General features: G+C 39.4%; 4 protein-coding genes across 7 annotated transcripts; 3 read left to right on the top strand and 1 right to left on the bottom strand.

The window, feature by feature from the left end:
• The first annotated feature begins 608 nt into the window (after positions 1-608).
• atoh7 (atonal bHLH transcription factor 7) lies at positions 609-1635 on the top strand. Its single transcript, XM_005927083.2, has one exon. The coding sequence runs from the start codon at positions 770-772 to the stop codon at positions 1199-1201; it is 432 nt and encodes a 143-aa protein (XP_005927145.1). The 5' UTR covers positions 609-769; the 3' UTR covers positions 1202-1635.
• Positions 1636-4001: 2366 nt separating this feature from the next.
• Positions 4002-10606, top strand: pkd2l1 (polycystic kidney disease 2-like 1). Its single transcript, XM_005927081.3, has 15 exons — positions 4002-4434; positions 4628-4741; positions 5512-5639; positions 6455-6708; positions 6797-7021; positions 7107-7335; positions 7412-7582; positions 7678-7859; positions 7956-8076; positions 8161-8256; positions 8338-8459; positions 8540-8657; positions 8781-8914; positions 9013-9150; positions 9324-10606. The coding sequence occupies exons 1-14, from the start codon at positions 4161-4163 to the stop codon at positions 9137-9139; spliced, it is 2295 nt and encodes a 764-aa protein (XP_005927143.1). The 5' UTR covers positions 4002-4160; the 3' UTR covers positions 9140-9150; positions 9324-10606.
• A 122-nt stretch (positions 10607-10728) lies between these two features.
• On the bottom strand, positions 10729-22287 carry tial1 (TIA1 cytotoxic granule-associated RNA binding protein-like 1). Of its 4 annotated transcripts, none has more exons than XM_042222836.1 (12): positions 22106-22287; positions 19135-19231; positions 18846-18944; positions 18644-18698; positions 18427-18514; positions 16871-16946; positions 16510-16618; positions 15194-15289; positions 14981-15065; positions 14398-14521; positions 13902-14056; positions 10729-13740 (listed from the first exon to the last, which is right to left on the bottom strand). In XM_042222836.1, exons 2-12 carry the CDS (start codon positions 19144-19146, stop codon positions 13617-13619), a joined length of 1023 nt encoding a protein of 340 aa, XP_042078770.1. In that variant the 5' UTR covers positions 19147-19231; positions 22106-22287; the 3' UTR covers positions 10729-13616. The 4 variants fall into 4 exon arrangements, with proteins under 4 accessions (XP_042078770.1, XP_005927138.1, XP_042078769.1 ...); XM_005927076.3 differs by lacking the exon at positions 22106-22287 and adding an exon at positions 19626-19821; XM_042222835.1 differs by lacking the exons at positions 19135-19231; positions 22106-22287 and adding an exon at positions 17666-17735 and having other exon boundaries at positions 18846-18933.
• Positions 21350-26330, top strand: bag3 (BCL2 associated athanogene 3). Its single transcript, XM_005927078.3, has 4 exons — positions 21350-21694; positions 23471-23809; positions 23931-24275; positions 24418-26330. Exons 1-4 carry the CDS (start codon positions 21497-21499, stop codon positions 25141-25143), a joined length of 1608 nt encoding a protein of 535 aa, XP_005927140.1. The 5' UTR covers positions 21350-21496; the 3' UTR covers positions 25144-26330.
• The last annotated feature ends 215 nt before the right edge of the window (positions 26331-26545 follow it).

The following is a 26545-nucleotide window of genomic DNA, read 5'->3' as shown; positions in this document are numbered from 1 at the left end:
AAAAACTCAACAAAACGCAGCAGTTAAAGAAAAAGAGTTATCATGTAAAAGAGCTGAATTGTAAACAAAAGTGAGTCCCTTTTTTTAAGAATACAATCTTATTATGTAAATTAGAGGTGTCAAACATAAGGCCCAGGGGCCAGAAGAAGCCCAGCAATGACATCATCCTCTAAATTCCTTTTGTGTTGAAGTTTTAGCTTCTAATACAAGAAATCTATTTTTGCATTTAACTTAATTAGAAGTCCAGCATTTATAGTTTATTAGTAGGTTTTACATTAGAGCTTTAGCCTCTATTAGTTCGTTTGCATCCTCAGCACTGGTGAGTGGAGCTACCAGATGGTAGACTTTTGGTCTTTGTGACACATGGCTCCGAGTGAAGCCATGGCCAGATAGCCCAGCCCAAGATAATTGGAATTTCATTAAGGTTTTGTGTGTGTGTGTGTGTCTAGGAGTGGGTGTGGGTGTTTATGAGTCTCCATGGGTGTGTTTTTCTCTATGAGCAATATTGAGGGTGGGGGTGGGGCAGGGGCTCCACCTGCTGCCACCTGTTCGTCTGCTTTGTCTTATAAAAGCTGCCCCGATGTCTCCAGGATCACAGACACCTTGGACTCTTCAGACTGAGCACTCCTTGGAGTTGCAAATACTTGAGACCCCGCACACAGGGAAAGCCTTGGAAAAACAAATAAATCAAAGCTCAGAGAAGCACTGAATCTTGAAAGTAGGAACCTCTTTGATAAATCTGATTAGTTTGCGTCTTCAATCGAAAACCATGAAGGCCCGTCGACCCAGCTGCACCGACTCTGGATCCGAATCTTCAGAGCTGGACTCCAAGAGCCCGGAGAAGTACGAGACTGCTACGAGGCGCCGGATGGCTGCCAACGCCAGAGAGAGGAAGAGGATGCAGGGCTTGAACACAGCCTTTGATCGCTTACGTAAGGTGGTCCCACAGTGGGGCCAGGACAAGAAGCTGTCCAAGTATGAAACCCTGCAGATGGCCCTCAGCTACATCGTGGCCCTCAACCGGATCCTGACAGATGCCAGGAGGCACACTGGTTCTCACAGGCAGTGGCTGGACCTGCAGTTTGATTGTGTGCAGCCTGAAAACTACTCCTGCCTCATGAGGTACGACTCCGCTACCGGACAGGAGTACATCCACTCATCGCTCTCGTATCAGTTTGACGGGCACGAGGTGCACGCGTAAACTGCTCCATCGAGTAGATAATCAGTCATGTTGTTGGATGTGAATGACAATGTGAATCATTTTTCTCCAGTCTAGGAGACAGTAAATACATTTGTATTGCATTATTTTCATTTTGTATGACAATCAAAGAGTCTTCGGTTCCGGCTTGAAGCCTTTCATTTGTTTTTGCTAGGAAACCCAGCAATGTTGAGCAAGTTTTTGTTCAGAGTATAGCAATAAAACAGCTGTAGTGTCATTGCAGACCGTTAGATTGTACTGAGGATACAGGCAATGTTGTAATTTTTTTTAATCGGTTATTTTGATGTGGCCCTAAAAAAGCTGTGCAATGTTTGATGGATTATGCAAAAATCACTGAGGTCTTAGATGCATAGCTGATGTCCAGATAACTAAGGTAACTATTTTCCCAAAGTGTAAATGCATGTTTGTAGATTTGAAAAAAAAGAAAAAAGTATGTTATTTTTCAACAGACTTTTTTTTAATTATAGTTTTTCATCAAAAATAAAATTATTTTGTATGAAACTTTATAAGTGTTGTTTTTATTGGTACAGCTATGAGAGGTTTTCTCCCTTTTCACACAGTTTATTGCTATTTAAGTTTGCAAAATATACATATGAAAAAAAGCTAATTTCTGAGCACTTCATACCAAAACTGTGACGTTTAAAGTATAACAAAGTATGGCATTTAAATGCTTATAATGTCACTTTGCATGAGGAATTATCACTGGGAAGAAATAATTTACAGCATGGTTTGTGTTGCACATGTCAAACTCCCTGTAAGAGCGAAGCCTCGCTCTGCAGCCTCGGTATTAAATCATCCTTTAGTTTGAAGGTCCTGTGTTTTGAGATAAGACACTTTTACATCACGGGGTGGAAAATAGCCTTTGTGATTAATTTGCATCATTTAGCAAATCAACTATCAAATTTACTTGATACATAAAGACTTTTCTTTTAAAAAAACAATCATTTAGTTTAATGTAAGCAGAGATAATCATCAGCGACTCTTACAGCCACAGGGCTACCCATCTAAATAGCCGTCATCATCATGATCATCATCATTATCATAAGCCACTGAAAAGTGATTATTACAGATATGAGTAAGTTTGAACAGTGGCACAAGCCGCAGCAGATTAAGGAAGCCTGCGTGCCAGATTCTACCACCGCTTCAGCAGGGGAGCAGAAATTAAACTCTATTGTGTGGCAGTGGGTGTGCGTAATCGCTCTGTTCAGAGCCAATGAAGCATGAACGCCCATAGCTGGCCCCAAACTCTATCCGCGTTAAGATGAAGACATCTACAGCAGTGCTTTAGCTGTAATGTCCAAACACTAACGCATTAAACTCATCTGATTACCCTGCTGTTCTTTTGTGTAGCTGTGTTTGGATTTAAGTGCTTAAGACTATAATACAAGTGGCTGGTGCTGCGAGAGGCTTGTTATAGCACTAGGAGATGATGCAAAAATTAATAAATGGAAGAGCTAAAAGTGCATAATGGAAACTATTCAGAGGCTGTAAGTGAAGCTCCAATTAGACTCATTAATTCAGCCACAAGTGGTGAACAGTTGGTAACAGAGAATATACTTGACATGCAATTAATCGATAGTGACAACAATGTGCTCAGCATGGAAGTAAACTGTCTTTCAACTGCTGAATTATTCAGCCTTATTCAGCTCATGGCTGCGTGTTTTTTCTTTAATAGGACATTTCCAGCAAATTAACACGCAGGACTGTGTAGAGATTCCTACAAAAGAATGAAGTTTATCATTTACCAAAGTCCTTTATGTCATTTCGAAGGATGCGAGTGATGGGAAAGCTACTCTTATTTTGTCACCTCCGCCAAGGACATGTTTTGGTAGCGAGCACGTTGTTGTTTCTGTAAACACGATAGCTCGAAAAGGTTTGAATGAATTCTGATGAAAGTTTGTGGGGGTGTAGAGTGAGGTCATGGTAACAGTCCATTAAAATTTAGCTTACACCCACCAAGGGCTTCAAAGTCAGCTTAATGATTTATTGGTCAAAAATGGACAAAAAGCCTTATAACTTATAAACTAGGATTCTTACAAGTATGGTGTGTACTGTCAACATGTAGAATTTACTGTATAAAGATTTCAGATTTGACCTCTGACCTCTTGTTCAAGGTCAACAAATTGAAATAGATCAAAGTCATGATAATGCTAGAGATAGTGGAAACTATGTTTCTTATTGCCATTGCAACATTAGACCTCTGACCTCTTCCTTAGGGTCAAATACAGTTTCATATAATATCTTTCAAATGTTTCTAAGGTTCTATTGCCTTTGTTTGTATTGGCAACATTTATGATACCAGTATATATGTATTCTAAATATCACATTATAGTTTGCATTGCATCATCTCACATTTGACCTCTGACCTCACTTTTCCATTTCATATCTGCCTTTAGAGAGAGAATGAGCTGCCTAGTTAATCTGAAATATACTGTGGTATAATATTATATAATGATCTTGACTTATTCACAAATCAATACCTGTTGTCCATTAACTACCCCTACATAATGTTTACATAGTCAAACTAAACATCCGTCCACCACCCCAAAGTAAGGAGTTATGATATGCCCAGAGAGTGAGCTAACTTGGTGGAGGTTTGCGCTCTCTGAGTGCTTCTTGTTTTCTAATTGAATCAAATGGAAAACCAAACAATGTTAGTTATTGTTCTGCATTATATATATATATATATCCAAACACTATAGAAACCAGTACGTCAATGCTGTGTGTTAGCAGAACACCTACTGTGCTGTTACGTCAATGTGTTTCAAAGGGTCTCAATCTCAAGACTACAACAGTAGACCAGCAGCTCCTCCCTCAACACAGCTGATGTCATCCACCTCTCCAGCAGGTGTTCAAAAGCTGCCGACACTGCTCAGCTTCACTTTCCTCTTTAATCGAAACACCAGAAGTTCCACACAGAGAAACACACGCGTCTTGCACCATGAAGACCCTGAACAATCGGGCTGAGAGCCACCTGACTGGGCAAGTGGACTTTGAGTTGGACAAAGTAGGTAATGGGGGCTGGGTGAACCAGGGCTACTGTAGCTCCCCTCCACCCTTCCCCCGGGTCACCACTGTCTTCAACCCCAAACCCCACTTCGAGAGGAACATGAATAGCCTGTACAACCTGGATACCCCGATAGCGCTCCCAGAGGACCCACCAACCAAAGACCAAAGTCTGAAGAAACGAAGAGGCTGCTGCTGTTTTATCAAAGGCAAGAACACATTTGAATCTACCTCATGTTGACATTTCTTCTTCGAATCTCAGCTGTATGAGCAGTGTAACAAGTACGAGTAAAACCAGTCGAAGCCTGGTACACTTCTGCTTGACAGACCAGCAAAAAAACAAAAAAAAAAGCTTGTGTCATGTAATTACATATTGATGATTTAAACTTCTATTTTCCGTAGCACTGTGGGGGACAACGCTGACTGAAAACACCTCTGACAACAGAGAGCAGTTCATCCGAACCACGCTGCGGGAGCTGCTGGTCTATGTCTTTTTCCTGGTGGACATATGCCTCCGTGAGTACTCCACATCAACATTTCTGCTCGTCACTGATCTCAAAAGTTTTGACTGAATGTTCAATATGCTTAATGAATGCTTAATGTTCAACACTCTGGTCAATAACTTCCTGTCCACGCTTAATCTTATGATGTTTTCCTACATTTACAAAAAGAAGTTATTCAGACACATTTTTACTTACCAAAAAATATCCTGTATTTAATTTGCATAATGTTGTCATTGAAATATGGGATACACATCCAAATACATCTAAGTCTACTTTCAAACACTGTATTTGCATTACTGATCACTTTAAAGTGCTCACTGTTTGACAGGCTGTTAGGGCACTCTGGACTGTTGATTTAACATTAAAAGTATCCCCGTTGCTTTAATGGCTTCTACAAAATAGCCTTCCCATTTTTCTTTCCCAAAAGCCATTGTCCAGCTAGGATTGAAAGGGATGTGCCTTTTAGCGATAAGAGCTTTTAGCGTCATCCTTTGTCTGGGTTAGATTTACACTGTTTGATGAGGCCATTTGCGTCAGGACAGCGTGCTCCCTCTTCAAACAAATTACGGCCTCTCGTCTGGATCTGTTTGATAGCTAAAGCGATGTAAAAACAAAGCAAAAAAAAAAAGAAGCCAAACAACAAGTCTTCAATGCAGGTTTGCGTGTCAGCATTCGAGTCTTATCTCAGAAAACTGAATGGAGCAACGTTCAGAGCTGAGCCTGACCAAAGCCAGATAGGAACCAATGACCAGGCATTAACGATGTGATTACGTTGTCTTTCAGTGACATATGGGATGACCAGCTCAAGCGCCTACTATTACACTAACGCCATGACGAACCTGTTTGTGAATACACCCAGTAGCAGTGGGGTTACGTTTCAGTCTATTGGCTCCATGGCTGACTTCTGGACCGTAAGTTTTCCTCATTTTTCCCATGGCAGTGATTTTTCTGCTACTAAATGTTTCTTTCTTTTCATCAACATTTTTTTTTTCATTTCCTTCAAAGCTGAGATGTTCTCAAAATTTTAAGGAACTATATGATTCATTTAACCGAACATGTATATTAGTGCCTGAACTCAAATGGAAACATCTTAAAAACAATTATAAAAACTGATTATTCCTTAAGTACAATATGTTCTTCCCTGCATTACCACATCACTTAAAATGACCAAACAGTGATGTTTGTGTTACTGCTTCTTTCATATCTTTTTCCACATGCTTAAGATTTTAGCAATACTGTTAATTGTTACTGATATGTTTATTAGTACATGCAGGAATATAAAAATATGTCCTTCCAACCCCTTCAAGAAATGAGTAGTTGTTTTACTAGGCCTAAAAATAAGAAGCTTGGTTTCCAGTGATCCTGCCTGGTAAGTTTCAAACTTAAACACATCTGCTCTCCTTACTTGTAAATGGTAACAAATAATAAAACTCAAAAATGTAAATCTATGCAACATCTATCACATCATATCCAAACTTTTGTCTTGATTTTTTGTAGATGTGTTTTTTTAGTCTATGGTATCAATTTGAAAATCCTACGTCGGCTCATTTTTGAGTTATTGGGTTTACAAAGTTGGGTGTCCACACCACCTGACGCTTGCCTACCGGTCTATTTCCCCCGTTGCCTGCAGGGTGACAGCAATACCCCAAACCTTTCAGGCTGAGGGGTAAAAATCACTAAGAACACAAAGAAAGGTACAAATCAAACTCTTTCTTTTTATGAAAAGTTCGCCCAGGGCCCACTGTTGAACGGACTCTACTGGACAACGTGGTACAATAACCAGCCCTTGGAAAGCGGAAACACGTCTTTCATCTACTACGAGAACATGCTGCTGGGTGTCCCCAGGATGAGGCAGATCAAGATCAAGAACAACTCCTGCACTGTCTACAGTGACTTCGAAAATGGGATCAAAGGCTGTTTCGCTGTTTACACTAACCAGAAGGAAGACGAGCAGAGCTTCGGCCTCATCAACGGCTCTGCGTAATTCACTCACTGTTTTCTTACTGACATACAAAGAAGTGCAGAAGCACAATTTAATGTTCTAAGTATTTGTGTTTTTCCACTGCAGCTGGACCTACCACACAGAGAAAGAGATAAAGGGTTCCTCTTACTGGGGCTTGGTGGCCACCTACAGTGGAGCAGGATACTATCAAGACCTGAGTCGCACACAAGAGGAGAGCGCCAACATACTGACTGAGCTACAGAACAACCTTTGGCTGGACAGAGGAACCAGAGCAGTCTTCATCGACTTCTCCACTTACAACGCGAACATCAACTTGTTCTGCGTCATCACGTAAGGAGCATTACTGCCCATTGCACCTTTACCCACCTGCTGATACCCATCCAGTGGTTGACCAAAGTGTCATCTGCTTCTTCAGGTTGGTGGTTGAATTCCCAGCGACCGGTGGAGCAATCCCTTCCTACCAGATCCGAACAGTCAAACTGATTCGCTACATAACGACCTGGGACTACTTCATCCTAGGCTGCGAGTTGCTCTTCTGTGTGTTCATCTTCTACTACATTGTGGAGGAGATTCTTGAGCTGAAAATACACAAGTTCTCCTATTTCAATAGCATCTGGAACATACTAGACATTGTTGTCATATTGGTAAGAAAAGATGGTTCAAACATGTCATTTTATCAGATTTTTCAGGGCCTTCTAAAGACTAACAACCTTCTTACAGCTTGCCATTGTTGCCATCATATTCAATGTATTTCGGACCATCAAAGTGGACAGCTTGCTTGGGAATCTGCTGAAAAATCCTAACATCTATTCAGATTTTGAATTTCTGGCATTCTGGCAAACCCAGTATAACAACATGAATGCGGTTAACCTGTTTTTCGCATGGATCAAGGTAAAGAACTGACACCTTTCAGTCCAACATATTGCTTGTGCGATTTTGCTTTGTTGTCTCTCCAGAGAATGTGTGCTTTCTTCTCGTCCTTGTAGATTTTTAAGTACATCAGTTTCAGTAAGACCATGAATCAGCTGTCCTCCACGCTGGGCCGATGTGCCAAAGACATCTTCGGATTCGCCATCATGTTCTTCATCGTGTTCTTTGCTTATGCTCAACTCGGATATTTGCTGTTTGGAATGCAGGTTCAAACATTCAGCACCTTTGTAAAGTGCATGTAAGTCGTGTTGAAAAAAATGGCAGGATGAAGGGTTTTAATTGTAACGAGCATCAGTTGATTAGTAGTTCTTTGCAATTTTTGTCCACCCCACAGCTTCACACAGTTCCGAATTATTCTTGGAGACTTTGATTTTGATGCCATCGACAGCGCTAACAGAGTCCTTGGGCCGATCTACTTTGTCACTTATGTGTTTTTTGTTTTCTTTGTTCTGCTGGTAAGTCATGCTTCTGCACGAGATAACTGATAATAAAAGCATCTGATCCGAGAAGTCACATTATCTTGTGTATTTTTCCCTCAGAACATGTTCCTGGCCATCATAAATGATACATATGCAGAGGTGAAGCAGGAGCTCTCTGAAAAAGATGAACTACAAATTACTGACATTTTTAAACAGGTAAAAGCAAATTCAAGGAAATTGGCATAAAACTAGCCATATTTATGGATGATGTTTTACCAGACTTTTCTTGTAAATCAGAGCTACATGAAGACATTTATGAAGCTGAAGCTTAAAAAAGAGAAAATATCAGATGTTCAGAAGGTTCTACACTCTGGATCTGGAGATCTTGAATTTCAGGACTTCAGAGAAACTCTTAAAGAGTAAGTGACAAAATATCAAAAAGGAACACTTGATTATTTTACTGTTAAACCTGAGCCTCACTTCTGTGATGATTTTGAAGGATGGGACATGGCGATCAAGAAATAAACGCAGCCTTCTCCAAGTTTGACCGCGACGGGAACAAAATTCTAGATAAAGACGAACAGAGGTGGATGAAAGCTGAGCTGGAGCAAAAGAGGGTTTGTGCACATTAAAAAATAAATATGACTATGTTCATATTTATAAAAAAATTTCTGATCATTTCTTATTTTGATTCCCGATTAACAAAATAAATGTTTCTTATGCTTGTGCGTTTTCGTCAGGAGGCTCTCAGTGCCGAAATCAACAATCTCGGAATGAACTATCAGATGGAATTACACGAGAAGCCTCCTGTCAAATCCAACGAGCACAAGAGCAATTCCAGTCAAACCTTTGTGGAGCGGGAACATTTCTTGAGGTGGGACAAATTTTAAACTTAACCTGCGAATGCACCTATCTCATTCTCCTAACCAGAGTAATACATTTAACTGAATTACCTTTCTATTGCCCCGGAAGTCTGGCCAAACAGGTTCTTCAGCTTGAAAGCTCCGTGGCAGGCATTGCGTCCCAGACTGAGCTGATTATGGAGAAACTGGGATTACAAGGGAAAGCTAAAGACGCTGCAACAGCAAAGAAACCGTGACCAGTAACGATGTGAGCAAACATCACTTGTAAACAGCAAGATTACATGTTAGAAATCTTAAACAGCTCCAGAAGAGTACATTCAAGCTACCAAGTGTGTTGTAGTATCTAGAAAATGAGAGTAGACTTTCTTGGTTGCAGTCTTACAAACACACAACAATTAATTTTAAATTGCCCTTATCCAGAAGGATGAAACTGTCTCAGATAGTCATGACTTTGGTCAGTGAGGACAGCACAACAGACGCCAGAGATGTCATCCCGAAGGCAAGCAGTACACAGCTCCACCAGCAAGTGATGTATGTAATTAACCTCTGAGGAAAACAGCTGGATAAAAACTTCCTAATATACATGTTAAATAAAGTACTGACAATACGACATTTCAATATTGAAAGAACAGAAATCATGCAGATATGTAAATTGTATAAATAATATTTTGTCTACTAGCTGACTGCACAGTTTAAGTATATATATATAAAATGTTATGTTATGTTATGCATTAGTGCTGTGTAATATAATATACTTAAATAGAGAAGTTGTGTAATATAATCCAATTCTGGGCAATACATATATTAACTAAATTCCAAGTGAATACTTTGCTTTAATCTATTGATGAATGTTCACATTCGCTTACATTTGCTCAATATCTATTGGCCAATTTTATAGTTTATATGGTTTAGTGAAATGGCTCAATTTTTCAACACCATGCCAAGGTGTAATAATCATACTCATCACATTGGGATGCACTCACTATGAAATGACACCAGTGTTTGAAATCTTGCAACAATTCTTTTCTCAAGTTTTGTTTCAGTAAATCTTTCAGCTCTCACACCATCTTTAAAGGAAGATCAATTTAAACATACAAAATGAATAAAACTTAATATACAGTGTTTAACAAATTTATTAGACCACCACTAAATGTAAGCTTTATACCACAGCTGTCTTAAAATACCAGGGCAGGTAATAACAAAACGATGTTTACGTTTTTGTGATGGTTAACTCACCAAAATAATATTAAAATATAATTATTATTGTCCGTGAATTTTCCATGAATGTACCATTTTACAAGAAAAGTAGTAAAACACATTGTTTTTGATTAAGTTGCAAAATTAGTTAATTTAGTGGTTCAATGTTATGTTTGATTTTTTCTGATTAGTCCAGCGTGTTGGTTCAAATTTGGGTATAAAAATGTGAATTCAATGATTTTTGGTTCTAAACAAGTTTTGATAGGTTTGTATTTTCTTGTTTTACGAGAGGTTTAACACGTGTGTTAAGTATTATAAAAACCATAACACATAACTGAGACATCAAACAATAGCTAATGTCATCATTATCTGCTGATAGGACACTAGCAGTCAAAAGTGAATGCTGGCAGATACCAAACCTATTCCTGTTAAAAATGGAAAAATATGTCTATTATCCAAGTACAGTAAACACTAAAAAGGGCAGAAAGATTTTGAGCAAATGTGTGAAACGTGTTGTCTTCTATATTAATCTAAAGTTTAATAATTGTCATTTATTGTGTCTGGTAGGCAGTGAATATATGGTTTCCTGCAGCAGCATTTATTAGTCCTCAATAAATGTACCGAACACTCAAAGGTTCAAAGGTTTCTTTATTTGACGTGACTTTGTTGAGTTTTTCCATTAAATGTGAAATCGATTCAATCCTTTATTATTATATAAACATCACTTCTGTTGTTCAATTTATGTGTATAATGGTCAAAAAAAAAGCAAATCGTCATTACATTCAATAGTTTAAGCAACAAATATATTACATGTCATTAGCGTGCAGTTCAAGTTGATACATCACCTGCTTCCTGCTACATCCTGAAAATGGCACAAAGCTTAAAATGAGGAAAAATTAAAAGGAAGATAATTTAGATTTAAAATGGAGCATCTTTAAATAACAAATTCAGAATTTACCAACAAATCAATTAAGGCTCATTCGCAAACTATATTGCTTAAATTTAATGATGGAGATTAACTTTGTAACATTCTACCTATAGTATCTACATCAGTTTAAGTTTTGAGGATTTGTGATCAAGGTTTGTATTTACACTCTAGACAAACAAGACCCTGTTTAATTCAATGAAAACCCCAGCGCAAATGAAAACAAACAAAATCTGTATCAGGTTTGTTGGCTAGCACTACAGAACGAGCAGGTAGCAAACAGGGAGTATGATATTCTGTACAAATGGCACAAACACAAATAAAATCCAAAATTGCAGGATGTTTGTGAGAAATCCTTCTGTCGTAATTTCTCAGTGGGTTTTATGATTTACCCGAGACGTGTCAATATTCTTTAAACCGAAAACTCAGAATGCGTAAGGGGAAGTTTCTGCCACATTAACAAAACAGTGATACGTGCACCTAGGAGACCCTCCGCTTTCAGAATAAAAGTAAAATAATTCTTTGTGACCCTAAAACATTTGAGCTTTTCTTTATGCTAGTGGGTAATTAAACCATAATATTTGAATTATGCAATAAAACTAGGGCTGGTTATAGTACAAAATTCACTCTACAACTCTATGCAGAAAATTCAAAGCCACTGGAAAGAAGTGGTTTTAAATGATGGCATTAACACAGAGGAAGAATCGGACAAAAATGTTTAAGAGTCAGCATTCCTCTAGGAAACCAGCCCCAGAATCAGCACAGCATGGTTTGTTACCTTTACAAAGTTTGGGGGGTTAAGCAGTTTTTACAATACTTTCTATATACAGAGACTGGGTGCTGCAGCCGTTCCTTTGAGACATTATGAATTAGTCCATCTTGGCTGCAGTACGGAGTAAGCTAAAATTCACTGAAGTCTGGGAATCGGATTTAAAAAACAAAAACTACAACAACAAAAAACATGAAAATAATTTTTTGCTTTTAGACCTGTGTAGGTGAAATCTTCTTGGTACACAATCCCATTTCCCACCCGAATCTCCTTTAAAGCCACAGTTGTTGTACAGAGAGTTTCTTCACATATAATGGAAAGGTAAACTACCATTCCAGGGCCTCTATTCACAAAGCATTTTTGACTTAAAATATTAAAACAGGACTAAAAGTCTGGATATTTTATTCCCTGAAGGTCCAGACCAATGTTGAGTGGGTCATTCTTGCGGCTCAGTGGAGTGTAGCACAAATCCATGGAGGATTTACCTTCTCGATCTATCGTGAACTCGCATGAAGGCTTGTTTTACGCCCTAAAATGACAAGCATGACCAGAAAATAAACTTTCAACCTAAAAAAAAAAAAAAATTGCCATAGTTTGGTTTTTAAATATTAATGTTGGTATGTTTGAGGTTTTCACGGTTTTTAATCCTCATGAGCTGATGGATTAAAAAAAAAATTATAATAGTGGCATTTAAAAAGTGTGCGCTATGTTACATGTACATTTTCTCTAAGGCCCTTTTGTTTTGTAAAATATGAAAGAATTTGTACTAAATTGATGTTTTAACCTCCTAAGACCCGAACTCTTCCACGGCATGCATTTTGATTTCTCTTTGATATTTGGACATATTGGGGCCCGATGAATGTAAAAACAAAGAATTACCAGATTTTTTTTAACCTTATTTTTGTTTTTAAGAAAAATAAGAGCCAAATATGAGGATATTCGTTTAAAATTTTGATAGAACAGTAGCAGTATAATTTCCTTGTAAGTGGATATCAGGCCCTTGTAGAGCAAAATTCAGTATTTTGGTCTAAATAACCCAAAATGTGATGCCCACATATGTGGACGCCAGGTCCTACGAGGTTAATGGGTTGGCCCACTGGTCAACCGGTTAAATGTGTGATGAAAGGAAAGGCATTGTAAGTTCTGTCTCTGTGCCAAGATCTCTACTCTGTAGGCATGAATCCTCGATGTTTCACATGGTCTAGCACTCATAAGGACGGTGTGTCCTTAAACACGTACTCAGACAAAAACAGTTGGTTTGGCTTTACTTGAGAAGCCCAAGAGCACTTTTTTCCCCCTCTTTTAAAACAGAATTAGGACTAATAATGGAACAAACTTTTTTTTTTTTAAGTGTTTTGAGTTTAATTGACTGTGATTAAAATCATACACTCTACACCAAAAGCGAATACACACCTGTACAATATTACCTAGATTTCAAAAGATTCAAAACTGTATCACTAACAGCATTATTGCGTGAATTGAAAGGGTATTTCCTCTGATGAAGAAAAGCAAATATTATATAAACACATTTATTATAAAGGAAATATCTACCATTCATTTTTAACTTTGCATGAGAGCAAATACCATACTGCTGTACTCAGAAGTAACACAATTACTGTTGGACAGTACAGCTCTGATCACCTGACCTTTATGTAATATTGCACAGGGGTGTGCTCCCTTCTGTTGTATACTGTAATTGTGTAGGAGCAACTATTAGCTAGAAAGGCTTTGTGAATATGGCCCCGCCCTTCTTTTACCACAGCAGCTGTCCAAATGTAAGAGTGCTGTGTCGCCTTGGTATTACATTGAGGTTAGGGCCTTCTTACTGCGTTTGGTAGCCAGCCATGCCGAAGTTGGCAAGGCTGGACATGACTGTACCAGGCGGGGCTGCGGCCTGGGCTGATGGAGATCCAAAGCCTCCCATCCAGGCTGTTGACTGGGACTGCCTGAAATGATATCAGTTACCAAAGTTAGTGCAAATATGGACAAAAATATCAAGTGTGCTGTAAAACAAATCAAAGAGACAGTTCTTCTCTTTATTAAAATATAATAAGTGGTGTTTAAGTGAAACAGTGTAGTTATACAAAATATCAAAAGTCAAACTCACTCTACTCCAAAACTTTGCTGGTTCCATGTCTGGCCATACATGTTGTAAGAGGGCATTTGCCACCCATTGGTCACATACTGCCCATACTGCTGCTGCTGCTGCTGCTGCGGATTCCCGTAGACCTGGTTCCACTGTCCCCACTGACTGTAATCAACCTGAAGGACATCAGATGACAGAAATGTGAGTAAATATACAATCTCTTACCTGTTTATTCAACAGCAAAAATAACACAACAAAAATACGACACTAGAAACCTTTTTGATGAGTAAATTTCCTCTTCCTTTTTTTGTGTCATTTTTTCTATATTCTGGCTTAAAAGCAAGATTATTTTAAGAGTGGACAAAGTCACGAGTTTCAGGGTGTTTTTGTGGTTTGGAAGGCAAGACATCAATAAACTACATTCTGATTCTAGTGTGACTATTGTGTATTCATTCCTACCAATTGTGACATATAAAACGCACATTTTAACACCACTTATGTCACACGTTCTCTCTACCTGCTGTGGACTTTTTGCCATGTCGGGTGATTCTTTGCCCCAGAAGCACTTCACTACGTGTCCTTCAATGACTGTGCCATTTACTGAAACAATGGCATGGGCAGCACTGTCATGGGAGGAAAACCTTCAAAGCAAAAGAGTAGATTGAAAGTCAGATTTTCTACCAGACAAATCACAGGGGGAGTTCACTTTCATACTGCTGAGACCATATTTGATATCATATTACAAAAAGAACCAAGTTTCCTGCTAAGCTTGGATGGAGTTTAAAATGAAAATAAATAATTTAAGCCCTATACTTAACATTAAGACAGGGACATGTTTACCAGCATGTTAAATAACTTCCTTTAATAACATCACATGCACATCGAAACTAAAAAACTTTAGAAATGCTTTGGAAAACTGCATAGGGACAACAACGTGGAGATATTTTTCTCTCTTATCCAGAGTTCTACAAGCAGGAACGCTGAATAAACATAACAGCAACTATCGCTGACATTGAATAAGGTATAAATGGTCTCTGACTCATGCAGTGTGCTTGTATTGACACCTAGAGGCCAAATGCTGCAACAGAATCAAGTATTACCTGATGAAAGAATATCCTTTCTCTGGGAAAACCCGGACTTCCATTATCTGACCGAATGGTGAGAAGGTCTGTCGCATTAGATGTTCTGGATAAGATAAACAAGAGTTCAAAAAAAGGGTTTACAAGGTTAGTTCATTGGAGGCAACTTAAAAAGTTATTATTACAAAGTGACTAGAGGGTGCAACAATGGCATCTATAGAATGTGACACTTGCCTGATAGCCCTGATTGGATCCCTCCACAGTACACAGTGCAGTTCTGTGGACTGGATTGATTCACTACGTCATCAAACCTCAGCTGCTTTGAACCATCTGAAATAAAAACAGATTATTTTTAAATAGATGATTATAATTTACACATTTAGTTCATGCTGATAATAAAATCCAAATCAAATCTGCAATTTATGCCCATAAAAGCACTGCTATTTTTTTTTTTAAATCAAACTACACCCAAATGTGACTCATGAAAAGGTGAAAGTGAAGATAAAAGTCAAGGAAATTAAGAGAATTTATTCTTAAGAGAGTTTCTTCTATATTTAAATACAATATCAAAATGCATTGATAACAGACTCTTTGTCTGCTTTATTAGGTACACCTGTTCAACTGCTTGATAATGCAAATATCTAATCAGTCAATCACATGGTAGCTACTCAATGCATTTGAGTAAACCAAGCATCAGAATGGGGAATAAAATATATTTATGTGACTTTGAACATGGCATGTTTGTTTGTCCCAGACAAGCTGGTCTGAGTTTCCATCTACTGGAATTTTCCCAAAGCCATCTCGAGTGTTTACAGAGATAAGTCTAAAAAAACCCTAAAATATCCAATGAGTGTCATTTGTCTGAGCAAAAGTGCAACAGTAACTCATTTAACTACTCATTGTAATCAAGGTTTGCAGAAGAGCGTCTGTGAACGCACCACCTTCAACTAGATGGGCTACATCAGCATCGGATGACATTCCTGTCAGCTACAATTCACACAGCTACAATACACCAAAAACCAGAAAACAGAAGATTGGACCGTTTCCCGATCTGATTAATCTCAATATCTGCAGCAGCATTCAGACGGTACGGTCAGAATTTGGTGTGAAAAACATGAATGCATGAATCTACGGAAGAGGATTGGGGCCAAAAAGAAGTGGGCACGTCTTCTTTTTTTTCCGAATTCTGACTTTTTTCTCAGAATTCTGGAAAAGAAGGCAGAAAAAAGACGTGCTCACTTCTTTTTTTTCCCCCCCCAGTGGCCATAATCCTCTTATGTATGGAACCCTCCTGAATTAGAACAACAAAGCTTATCATATCTTATGTGGTAGAACGGGAGATTCACATCATGGATTCAAGCTAACAAATCTGCAGCAAACATGTGATGCTATCACATCAATATGGACTAAAATCCTTCAGGCACTTTGTTGATGCTTGGGCAGAGGGGAAAAGGGGGTCCAACCCAATACTAGCAAGGTATACCTATTGAAGTGCCCAGTTAGTTTGTAATTATAGCACCTGCCGAAACTGGATATGTGACAATACTCACTGTCCTGAGTGCTCTTAGGAGCTGGAGGTTTACGCGTAGCCCAGTTAGTCCTGATTTGGCGCCCTCCGAGCCACTGTCCCGACATGTTAATAATGGCATTCTCTGCATCCTGCAAACCCAAGCCAAACGATTACTCATGGATTTGATAGATTTATAAAACTCATTTGTGGCCATGCATGACTCTTTTTAATTTTAAAATAGTAAGTGAAACTGGTGATTAAAATAGGAAACTAGTAATGCTAGATGCTTGTAGTTGTGATAAGACTAACTATTAATAATTGAGTTTTGAATGTATTCAAGTAGGATAAGAAACAGAAAATAGAAATAACCTTCAGTCTGTGTTCTCGCACTGGAGCCTTACCAGTTTGTTGTAGAAGGACACAAATCCATACCCCTTTGATTTGCCTGTCGTCATGTCCTTCACAACTCGGGCATCCCTGGAAGGAGAAATGAGAACAACTTCAGCGCACTTTGAAGTTTAAATCTTCTACACTAAAACAAAAAAAAGGAACCACGCAAAACACAATGAACTGTGAATCCTCTACTCTGCCCTACATTAAGCTAAATTAGCTATCATGACCTTGTACTGACTCGTAATATAACTTCAAAGCAACACTTGCAAAACAAGTACAAATACATGCAGCCTACAGTACTGTCTTTAAATCATTTCTGATGTATTAATGGATCTTTACCACTAGAGCACCACTGTTTGCTCAGTCCTCACAACAGTAGGCTACAGATTTAAAAATCACAAAGCAAATGGCTATGGATTACCATGCATTCTCATAAGCTGCTGTTTGTACTCTTACTACAGACAGAGATAAATAGAAAATATCAAAAAGAGAAAAAAGGAATTAAACGGCATACATGGCCTGTTAACAGATTTCTTTATTTTTCCTGGTCAATTCTTTACCACCAATATGGAGTATGGAGTTTGGGGAGCTGCAAATTTTAAGAAATTGACATTTTCAGAATTTTTGGAAGAGGATCATGGCACTACAAACAACACTATGCAAATCAAAAATAAGACAAAACACAGATTTAGAGGAAGACATTTTGTACTGGAATTTGTTAATCTAAGCTAGGTCATGTTAATACATGGCATCTACAAATAAAGACATATGGAAAGAATGGAATAAATAGAGAAAAAAACTACATCTGAGTCTCCAGAGTGAACAGTTCCTTGCTGTTAGCCTTCAAGCTCCTGTCCAATCCTATGAGCATTTCTGTAAAATAACCAAAGTGCTATTACTTCACTGAGACTCAAAACTAAAAGCTGTTCAGGTACATATACACAGCTTACATTTTGCTAACATACTGTACAGATTACTTACCACACCCTACATATGCATAAAAAACTGACAGTTCAGTCATAAAAATAAAGAAATAATAGACCGACCACACTGTCAATGCAAATGTGTCGCCACTCTATATCTAAAAACAACAACGACATGATTCTAAAGGTATAAGTTACTCCATGTTTAAGTATGTTTACATGCATCAATGTGGGGCCTTTTCTACTCAATGTAAGCAATACTCTTTGTGACAATAAAGGGCTATTCTATGCTATTCTATTCTATTCTAGTGTTAATCCTTTCCTGTTACACATTCATTATGTTGTCTGGTTCGTTTTTCTCTCCAAAAGGTGTGCACAAAGCGCCAATTTGCAGTCCTTGACAATCAAACATATAATTGTCTTTCATCCAAAAAGATTGTGTCAGAAATGCAGGCCTCATTGTGTAATGCAACTTTCTGTTTCACCTTTACAACCTATAAAACCTGTTTCTCAACCGACTGGGAGGAAGAAAAAAAAATATCAGTGGTTGCACTGAAACATATTCTATTACACATAAGACAAGTAGAAAAAAAATACACACACAAACACTCTCCCACTCACACACACACGTAAAAACTTACGATATTTTCCCAAATGGTGCAAACGCAACCCTGACATCCTCAGTAGTAATCTCTGGATTCAAATCACCCACAAAAACATGGAAGTGATCTAGTACAAAAGAAAACACGGACATAGTAAACAAACTATTTGCCAATCCCCAGTAGACTCTGATTCTAGCAGAGTGTACGTGCGTTTGTGTGCGTGGTGGTGTAGGGGAATCAATAGGTGATCACTCACTGGATGTGTCTTTCTTCTGGCTACTTGGAGTAGTGGCCCAGTTTACTTTAACCTCCTGAAAACAGAATTCACAGAGAGCACTTAAAACTGTGAAGAAGAATCAGGAAAACAATGTTGTATGATATTTAAGGATGAGAAGCATTAACACAACAAATAAACTTAATAACTTTGCATATAATCTTTTAGAGCAACTATGTCCTACCTTTCCTAATATCTTCCTCCCATTCATGGCTGCAAGGGCTGCAGCAGCATCTCTGTGTTCAAAGAACTCCACAAAGCAATAGGGATCATTGCTCGTGTGCTGTAAGGATAAGATCAGACACAACAGATTAACAGTGTGGCTCAACTAAAACTACAACTCAGTGAAAATGTTTTTATTGTCTTCAGGTTTCTCAACAGTGAAGGCTATCTTTGCCGTTAACTTTTCAGTTAACATTAGGACACGACAACAACGTAGAAAACAAGATAACCCAGCAACCTTCGCTGCTTACCTCTGTGATCATTTTACAGCTTTTGCATGGTCCTATCTGGGTGAAGAGTTGCAGGATCAGAATTTCTGTTACATCCCTGGAGAGGTTTCCCACATACCTAGAGGAGGAAAAATAAAAAGAAGTCCACTTACTCCTGGAAACAAGCTACAGCTATATTTACTTCGAAAAAGTGAACCACGGGTACTTCGTTTCTGGTATTACAGTATCATTGGGGATTATGAGTTTTTGAAGTGAAGTTCCTTACAGTAGTCTGTTTTTTAACGATGTTAGTAACATCTAACAGACAGTTGTTAACACTTATATATAACTCACATATACTTATTAATTAACTCTTATGTCAATTAACCTGACAGTAGTGGATCATAAACGCTAAATGTTTATGTCGTCCAGTTGTTTGTGAAAACAACGGGTAGCTAATTTAGCCACCGAATACCGACGATAGCGAAACTAATGACACGCAACGTTACTGCTGGACACGAAAAACTACTTACAGGGTTCTGGGGTGGGTTTCGTCGTCCATAGTCGATGCTGAGAGTAACCAGGGAAGAAAACGCCACTTACTAGCTAGTTCTAGCTGGTATTAACCGGCAATTAGAAACCGTAACTAGCTAACTAGCTTAGAAGCTAGCTAACCGGGCGCCAGGGCATACGTCACACTGTGAGAGTCCAGAGTACGTACGTGCGTGTGCAGGAAGAGACCCGTCACATTAGGTTGAAGTAATAAAAGGGTTTTTTTTATGTTCTTAATTGTAAAAAAAAATGAAAATTTCTTAAAGACCGTTACTTCTGAATGATACAGTTTTTTAAATTAACTGTAAAAAGCCAAAAGAGCAAACCTAATGTGTACTTATTTTATTCATTTTGGCAAAGGAAGCTGCATACGAAACTCTTATTTTGAAGTGCAAAGCAAAGGTACGCTTGTTTTCAATGCCGAGATTTGACGGCTCAAGGCAGTGGCGCGAACCACCAGGAGGTTTCTCGAATCTGAGCTCAGATGTCACTGTGAAGAAATTTCCCGTTTGACTTGTACATTCACGCTTTTTTAACAAACTCTTTTAAATATTTAGTCACAACAAGGCAGTGGTTGTGGAGTGGGGGATAGAAATTATATGTCAACGTATATGTTAAAAAAAAAGTTGAATAACAAGATTGTTGTGTTCATTGCCTGAACTGTTGTGATAACCCTGGGTGTACAGTACCAAAGAATTGTACTTTTTTATACTATCCAAAGACATTGTGTTCTTTTTTCTTTCCCCCCTCATTTTTATTTTTTCCTTGTGGTTTAAACTTGGCGCATGGTGGGCGCTTTTATTTTGAAGGACTTTTATTAAAGGACAAATGCGTAAAAAATTATCCCCTGTCATTCTTAAGTCTACTAGTAATTTTCCATTAAAAAAAGACTTTAGTTACTCTCACTCTTTAATGTTACTGGCTCTAATTTGTGTTGCGCAACCGTGATATTTTTACAGCCATAAGAAACCGTCTGAGGTGGATTAAGAAAAGCGTGGCGATGGGTAATTAACGGTGATATAATTGACAGGCTTGCAACAATTAAAGTTGGCTTCCCCTCCTTGCAGGCAGATATCCAATTAAAACGAATTGCTCCCATAAGCTACTTAATACACATATTTTATTACTGTCAATCACGTGTGTATTTTCTGGAGTGCCAAAATGCAAATATTAGATGGCGTTGCCTGCAATGTCCAAAATATCAAACACTTTTAAAAATCCATGTGTCGAACCTTTGTGACACTGTTAATCCCACGAAATCAAAGGTTTGCTGCACTGGTGTTTTCCTTGTAGTACAGGGCACAATTGGAGTAGTCCTTTGATTAAGAAAGATCAGTCATTAGACGTGTCACTGTGCCCACACTTATCACACCACCAGTTACATAATTGTGCACCAAATCAATGCAAACCCAGACTGAGTTCCCTTGGACAGCATTTATCACGTGGGAGTCTGAGTACATCTATTTGGAGAACATCTTTTTAAGCAAACACTTTGGGATTCCCTTGTCTTGGAAAATGGTCCAGGGGCAAGGGAAACTGAGGAAGGTCCACAGTGCCCACTGTACACATAAGGGTGATTTCTTCTCTGCCCAGACAGGACACTGTGATTTAGCTACAGCAAAGATGGAAAAAAAGGTTTGCTTGTTGGGTTGGGCAAAAAAAAAAAAATACCGAGGGTTTACTCTGTGCCTATGTGAGGGGGGTCTGCCTGCGACATAAAAAATCTGGGAACCCATGCCACTGTATCCAGCGCTGTCCGCCCCCAACATTAACCCTGCTATTTCGAGAAACTTCCAGCCCACTTTTCCACGTCACTTGAAGGAATCTTTAAAGCGTCCGTCGCCCGTATAAAATGTCTCAGTACTCGACAGCCAGCAATATGAACGGCATGAAGACACAGTCACCGATGCTGACCATGGCGAGTAATGACAACGACCCTCTCCCCCTCGGTTGGGAAGTAAAAATTGACCCTCAGACTGGATGGCCCTTCTTCGTGGACCACAACAACCGCACCACAACCTGGAATGACCCGAGACACGACACGAAAAAGGTAAAAGAGCGGCGGGATAAAGTTGGTTAGTTAACGGTAACGGCTAACGGCAGTGTCGCCGCTATTTTTTTTCTGTCGACGTGCGTCGGTTGTGGTGCATGTTTTGGTTTGTTGCGTTGTTAAAGCGGCAGAAGCCTTTGCGCTACATCACTGTTATATATTAGTCTTGTTGACCGTAGGCCCTGTTTGGCACCGTTGCCTCCCCCTCACGGACAGCTCATAAGCCCATTATAACGGGTGATCAACTCTGATATGTTCCCGAGTCATGATCTAACACTATTATTACTCGATGACTCACTCTGCAGCATGCAAAAGGCTACCCATGATGAGCTCCCCGGTATTTTAATGTGTTTCTTTCACGGTGGAAAACACTGCTGCGACGTCCTGCTCATATTAAACTTTTTCCCTTACAAGGATCGAGGCTGGTCCACTTGCTTCGGTTGTGTACGGCTGTAGCCGGGCGCTGGCTGCCCCCCGCGTATCGCATTCAGCTGTATTAAAAACCGTGTTGTGAAAGCGCACAGGTCTGCAGAGAAAACCCGTGGGCTGAAGTGAGCTTCACAGCCTGCCAGCTGGTAATCTTTCGTCTCAGAGAGAGAGACGCTGTTGTCCAAAGTTAGCGTCCAGAGGAATCTGCTAGAAAGACACAGCTGTTGGGGGATAAAATTGGTGCAATGGTGCTGGCAGCGTGGAGTGTCCCATAGTGGCAGAGGGCAAAGGGTCGTTCACGGCTATTTCATTACTTTAGTCCTACTGGAAGAATGCCACTGATTTACAGATAAATGCAGTGTTTGCTTTGTAGGTGTTTACTTTGGGTGTGTTTCGGGCAGCTGGTACAACTTTTGTCACTTTTCAGTTATGCCATTAACTGAGTGCTGAACTGGCAGACCTGTTGCTTGTACCCATCCATAGCTGTCACCTGCAGGTGTCTATTCTAAAGTAATACTAATAGAAAACAAGCGCCTTTCTGCAGTAGAAAATGGACATTTAAAGCATTTATTTACTAGTCACACTGCAGTACCCAGCTCCTTCTTTTAATTACATTTTACTTTTGTATGCATACAAATGTATCCTGGGATTGTATATGATTTGATGAATAAATGTTGCTCAAGAAAGAATTTACTGTGCTATGTGGAAAGAACTCATATATTTACTCTTTTTTTTTTCAATCAAAACAAACCACATTTCCTCTCTCTGTAAAAATCCTAATGTTTGGCTGATATTATTAGATCCAAGGATGTGCTAACTGTTGTTGTTGGATAAGTCAGGACATTCATCCAGGTTATGTTACTCTGATTGTGAAACAATCAACAATAATATTCATCACGGAAACAGCAAGCTGTCTGACGGGAAACGCACCAGAGCCTGTGGGTTCACATATCAAAGATTCAATGAGGTGATACTTTTGGCATCCCTCTGCGAAATTGTGACATTTTAAACTGTAACCTCTGCAGTTACCTCAGGACGGAAAACACTTTCCTTTTTAAAATTCCTTAATAGTTTGAAAAAAACATTTAGTGGGACATCGTAAAATGTCCTGTTGTATGTGGACTTAAATGTAACTCTTTATATGGACGAGCTTATAGCTGAATATTTAACATATATAAAAGTAATGTTGCTTCTGTTACACACCCATGAGCAAGAATAAGTTGGGTAAAAATATATTAAAGCACATTTTGTAATCAACCGATGCCTAAAATTTGCAATAAACTACAATAGCAACTGTAATTCATCTGAGTACAAGGTTATATAAATTGCTATATTGCTATGTTTCAGGTTCGAGAAGTGTCAGCAAATGGACCCAACATACAGCCAGAACTAAGTCCTCAGGAGACACAGAAGACCTTTGTGAGGGAGATGAAGCACCCCATTCTTCGCCCAGGTTATGTTCCCATCCCAGTCTTTCATGAAGGCGCAGAACTGAGGCAGCAGCAGCAGCACCCGTGTTATTCCTACATCCAGCCGAGCATTGCACAGAACATCCGGACAGACGGGCGGACACCTTCCCCAACGCCGGTTCTCCACTGCAGGCCTAGATCGCCTTTACATGGCCCGTCAGACAGCTCCTCCTCTGAGCCTGGAAAGACCAGCTCGCCTGTCTCACAGACACCAGAGGTGGGAATTGAGTTTAAATGTGCCACCAGATGGAGTATAATGTTTACAGTAGGCAGAAATGTTCCAATTTTCAAACAACTACTGAATTTTGACTGTTTTAATTTGGTCATTTATTTTTAAGGCTTATACTGTTACGCATCACCAACCTTCACGTCCCAGCAGCACCGGTCTCCAGTCTGGTTATATCCCTATACCAGTGATTCATGAGGGTGGAGGGGGACAGACACAGGTTCAATTAAATCCCTCAGTTTACTCTCAGCGCATCCCTTACCCAGAACATCAGCAGCCCTTCCATCGTCTTCAGACAGATGAATGGCCCGGCTACTCTGCTGCAATGCAGCCCCCCCGGGAACAGGCTTCGCCAACTCTGTTTCCTCAGCACCGCGATACTGCCTCCATTCATCTCCCTCCTCACATCAGAAGCCAGTCACCTGTTATATCACAAGTGATGGGAGAAAGGCCACAGGTAATTTTACTTTTTCTGTGTATTCACTTGGCGTGTTGTTGTTTTTTGTTTTCTTCAGATATATATAAAGCTTTGATTTCCCTGTTAGCACACTGTGGCCTAGATTTTGACAGATTCCAATAAATTGTTTTTGACTTCTAAGGTTCAGCAGCATATCCTCACGAGAGAGCCGCCACAGAAAATGGAGCAGGAACAACAAAGCATGCAGCAGAAACCCGAGAACACGCAGATCCCCCAGCCGATGCACACAGAAGCCGATGTCCAAAAGCCTCAACAACCTCAACACTTCCAGCAGCCTCCACCTCAGCAGCCTCAACACTTCCAGCAGCCTCCACCTCAGCAACCTCAACAGTTCCAGCAGCCACAGCAGTTTCAGCAGGCACCACCTCAAACGTCTCCACAGCCTCAGCAACCTGAACAACCACAACACCACAGTTCAGACATCACAGTTCAAATACCTCCAAAACCAGAGCCCCAGGACACGAAATCTTTTCCTCCAGAGGTCCCACCTGGAAAAGTAGAGGCTGGACAAGCTGCTCAGGGTCCCATCCACCCAGGATTAGCTAAGGTACAGCAGATAGTGGAAAGAGTCGCTAAACTGGAGCAGGAGGTGAAGTGCTTTGATGGGAAGAAGAATGATAAGAAATACTTGTTACTGGAGGAGCTGCTCACCAAAGAGCTCTTAGCGCTGGACTCTGTCGACCCGGAGGGCCGTTCAGACGTACGGCAAGCGAGACGAGACGGAGTCCGTCGCGTCCAGACCATACTGGAAGAACTAGAGCAACTGGAGGAGACTGTGATGGAGGGACAGAAAGGAGAGCCCAGCATGAAGGAGAACATTGAGATGACAAAGGAGACATCGCAATGACTGCACACTTCATAAAAAGAGTCAAGAGGGATTACCTGCTGTATATTTGATAGTGGATAAGTCTGCTCTGACTAACTCTCCTCCTCCTCTACCTACAGCATTTGTGGAAGTTGCATGCATTGATTAACAGTGTTGGTATGTCCAGCCATTCAGCACATAATTGATGGTAGCTCAGTGCAATCATGTTTTTTCAAGCCAATGTTGTTGCCTTCTATGTTGTGCCGATGTCTTTATAATAAGACGGCCGTCATGATTATTGGTTGACAACAAATACCAGGCAAGGGTTAAATAAGAGGCCTTTTTTCAATAAATGGAAGAGAAGCATAAGTATTTTCTTAAGAAATGTCATGTGTAATTGCCTTTTGTCTGATCGAATATCATATGAAGCTTTTCACAATCCAGTTGGTACACGTGTTTGTACACAAGTGCAAACGTCGGGGCTTTAAAGCAGAACTCTGCTAAACTGAGTCAACAAGGAAAGCATTTCTCCCCCTTTATCGCCACATGGCCATGTTGGAGCTGCTTTGTCACAGAACACAGTGAATATGTTTATTAGAAGCTGCTTTTTGGTGCATTACTGATTCTGCTGTCTTTGCACTTTGCCATCATTGAATTGTATCATGCTGAAAATCAGCAGCACTTCGTTTTAAGTATATCAGTTAAAGGAGTTTTGATTGATGTGTTTGAGTGTTTGTATGTGAATTGGTTTTCTCGTTATTTCAAATCATGATATTAGTATTTATATCATTATATGAAGTATTTTGGTACATTAATGAATGTGTAATAATAAATGGAGGGTGAGATTTGTATCTTACTTGAGATGTGAGACAATCAGCACTTGGTGCTAAATAGGAGATGCAGTTAAGAGATTGTCAGAATGTCCTTGTATAACTACCAAAGCCACAATCTGTAATAACACTAACGCACACACACACACACAAATGGCCCTAAAAGCCTTAAAGATGCCAACAGCGATAAAATACCCCCCAAAACACTATAGTCTGTCAGTTTTATGATCACACTGTTTGTGTAGTAATTTATTACTCTAACAAGACTGTAAGCCATCTGCCTAACACTCTTAACCAGAAATTATAGATCGTGGCTTAATGTTGATCACGGTTTATTAGTAGCTTTGATGAAAGAAATTCACGTTGGTATGGCTGAAAATAAAATGACTTTGACATGAATTTTGACTGATGCTTGGGTTCCCAAAGATTCTCAAAGTGTGAGCCTTTTTATTTTATGTTTTTATGTTAATCGTTTACTCAAGGACAAGAAAATTACCAGGTAATTGAATTGTATATATGTATATATGTATACGTATATGTCCACTTGGCCAGCTACCAAATCAAGCCTGATTTTAATAAACACAAGTATGTGTATCCTCCATTTCCAATGCAAA

This window comes from Haplochromis burtoni, unplaced genomic scaffold (genome assembly GCF_018398535.1).
Source record: "Haplochromis burtoni strain Fernald_Lab_line unplaced genomic scaffold, NCSU_Asbu1 Contig_96, whole genome shotgun sequence".
NCBI classification, from domain to species: Eukaryota; Metazoa; Chordata; class Actinopteri; order Cichliformes; family Cichlidae; genus Haplochromis; species Haplochromis burtoni.
Note: the sequence above shows the minus strand (reverse complement) of the source record. Positions and strands in the feature narration are given on the sequence as shown.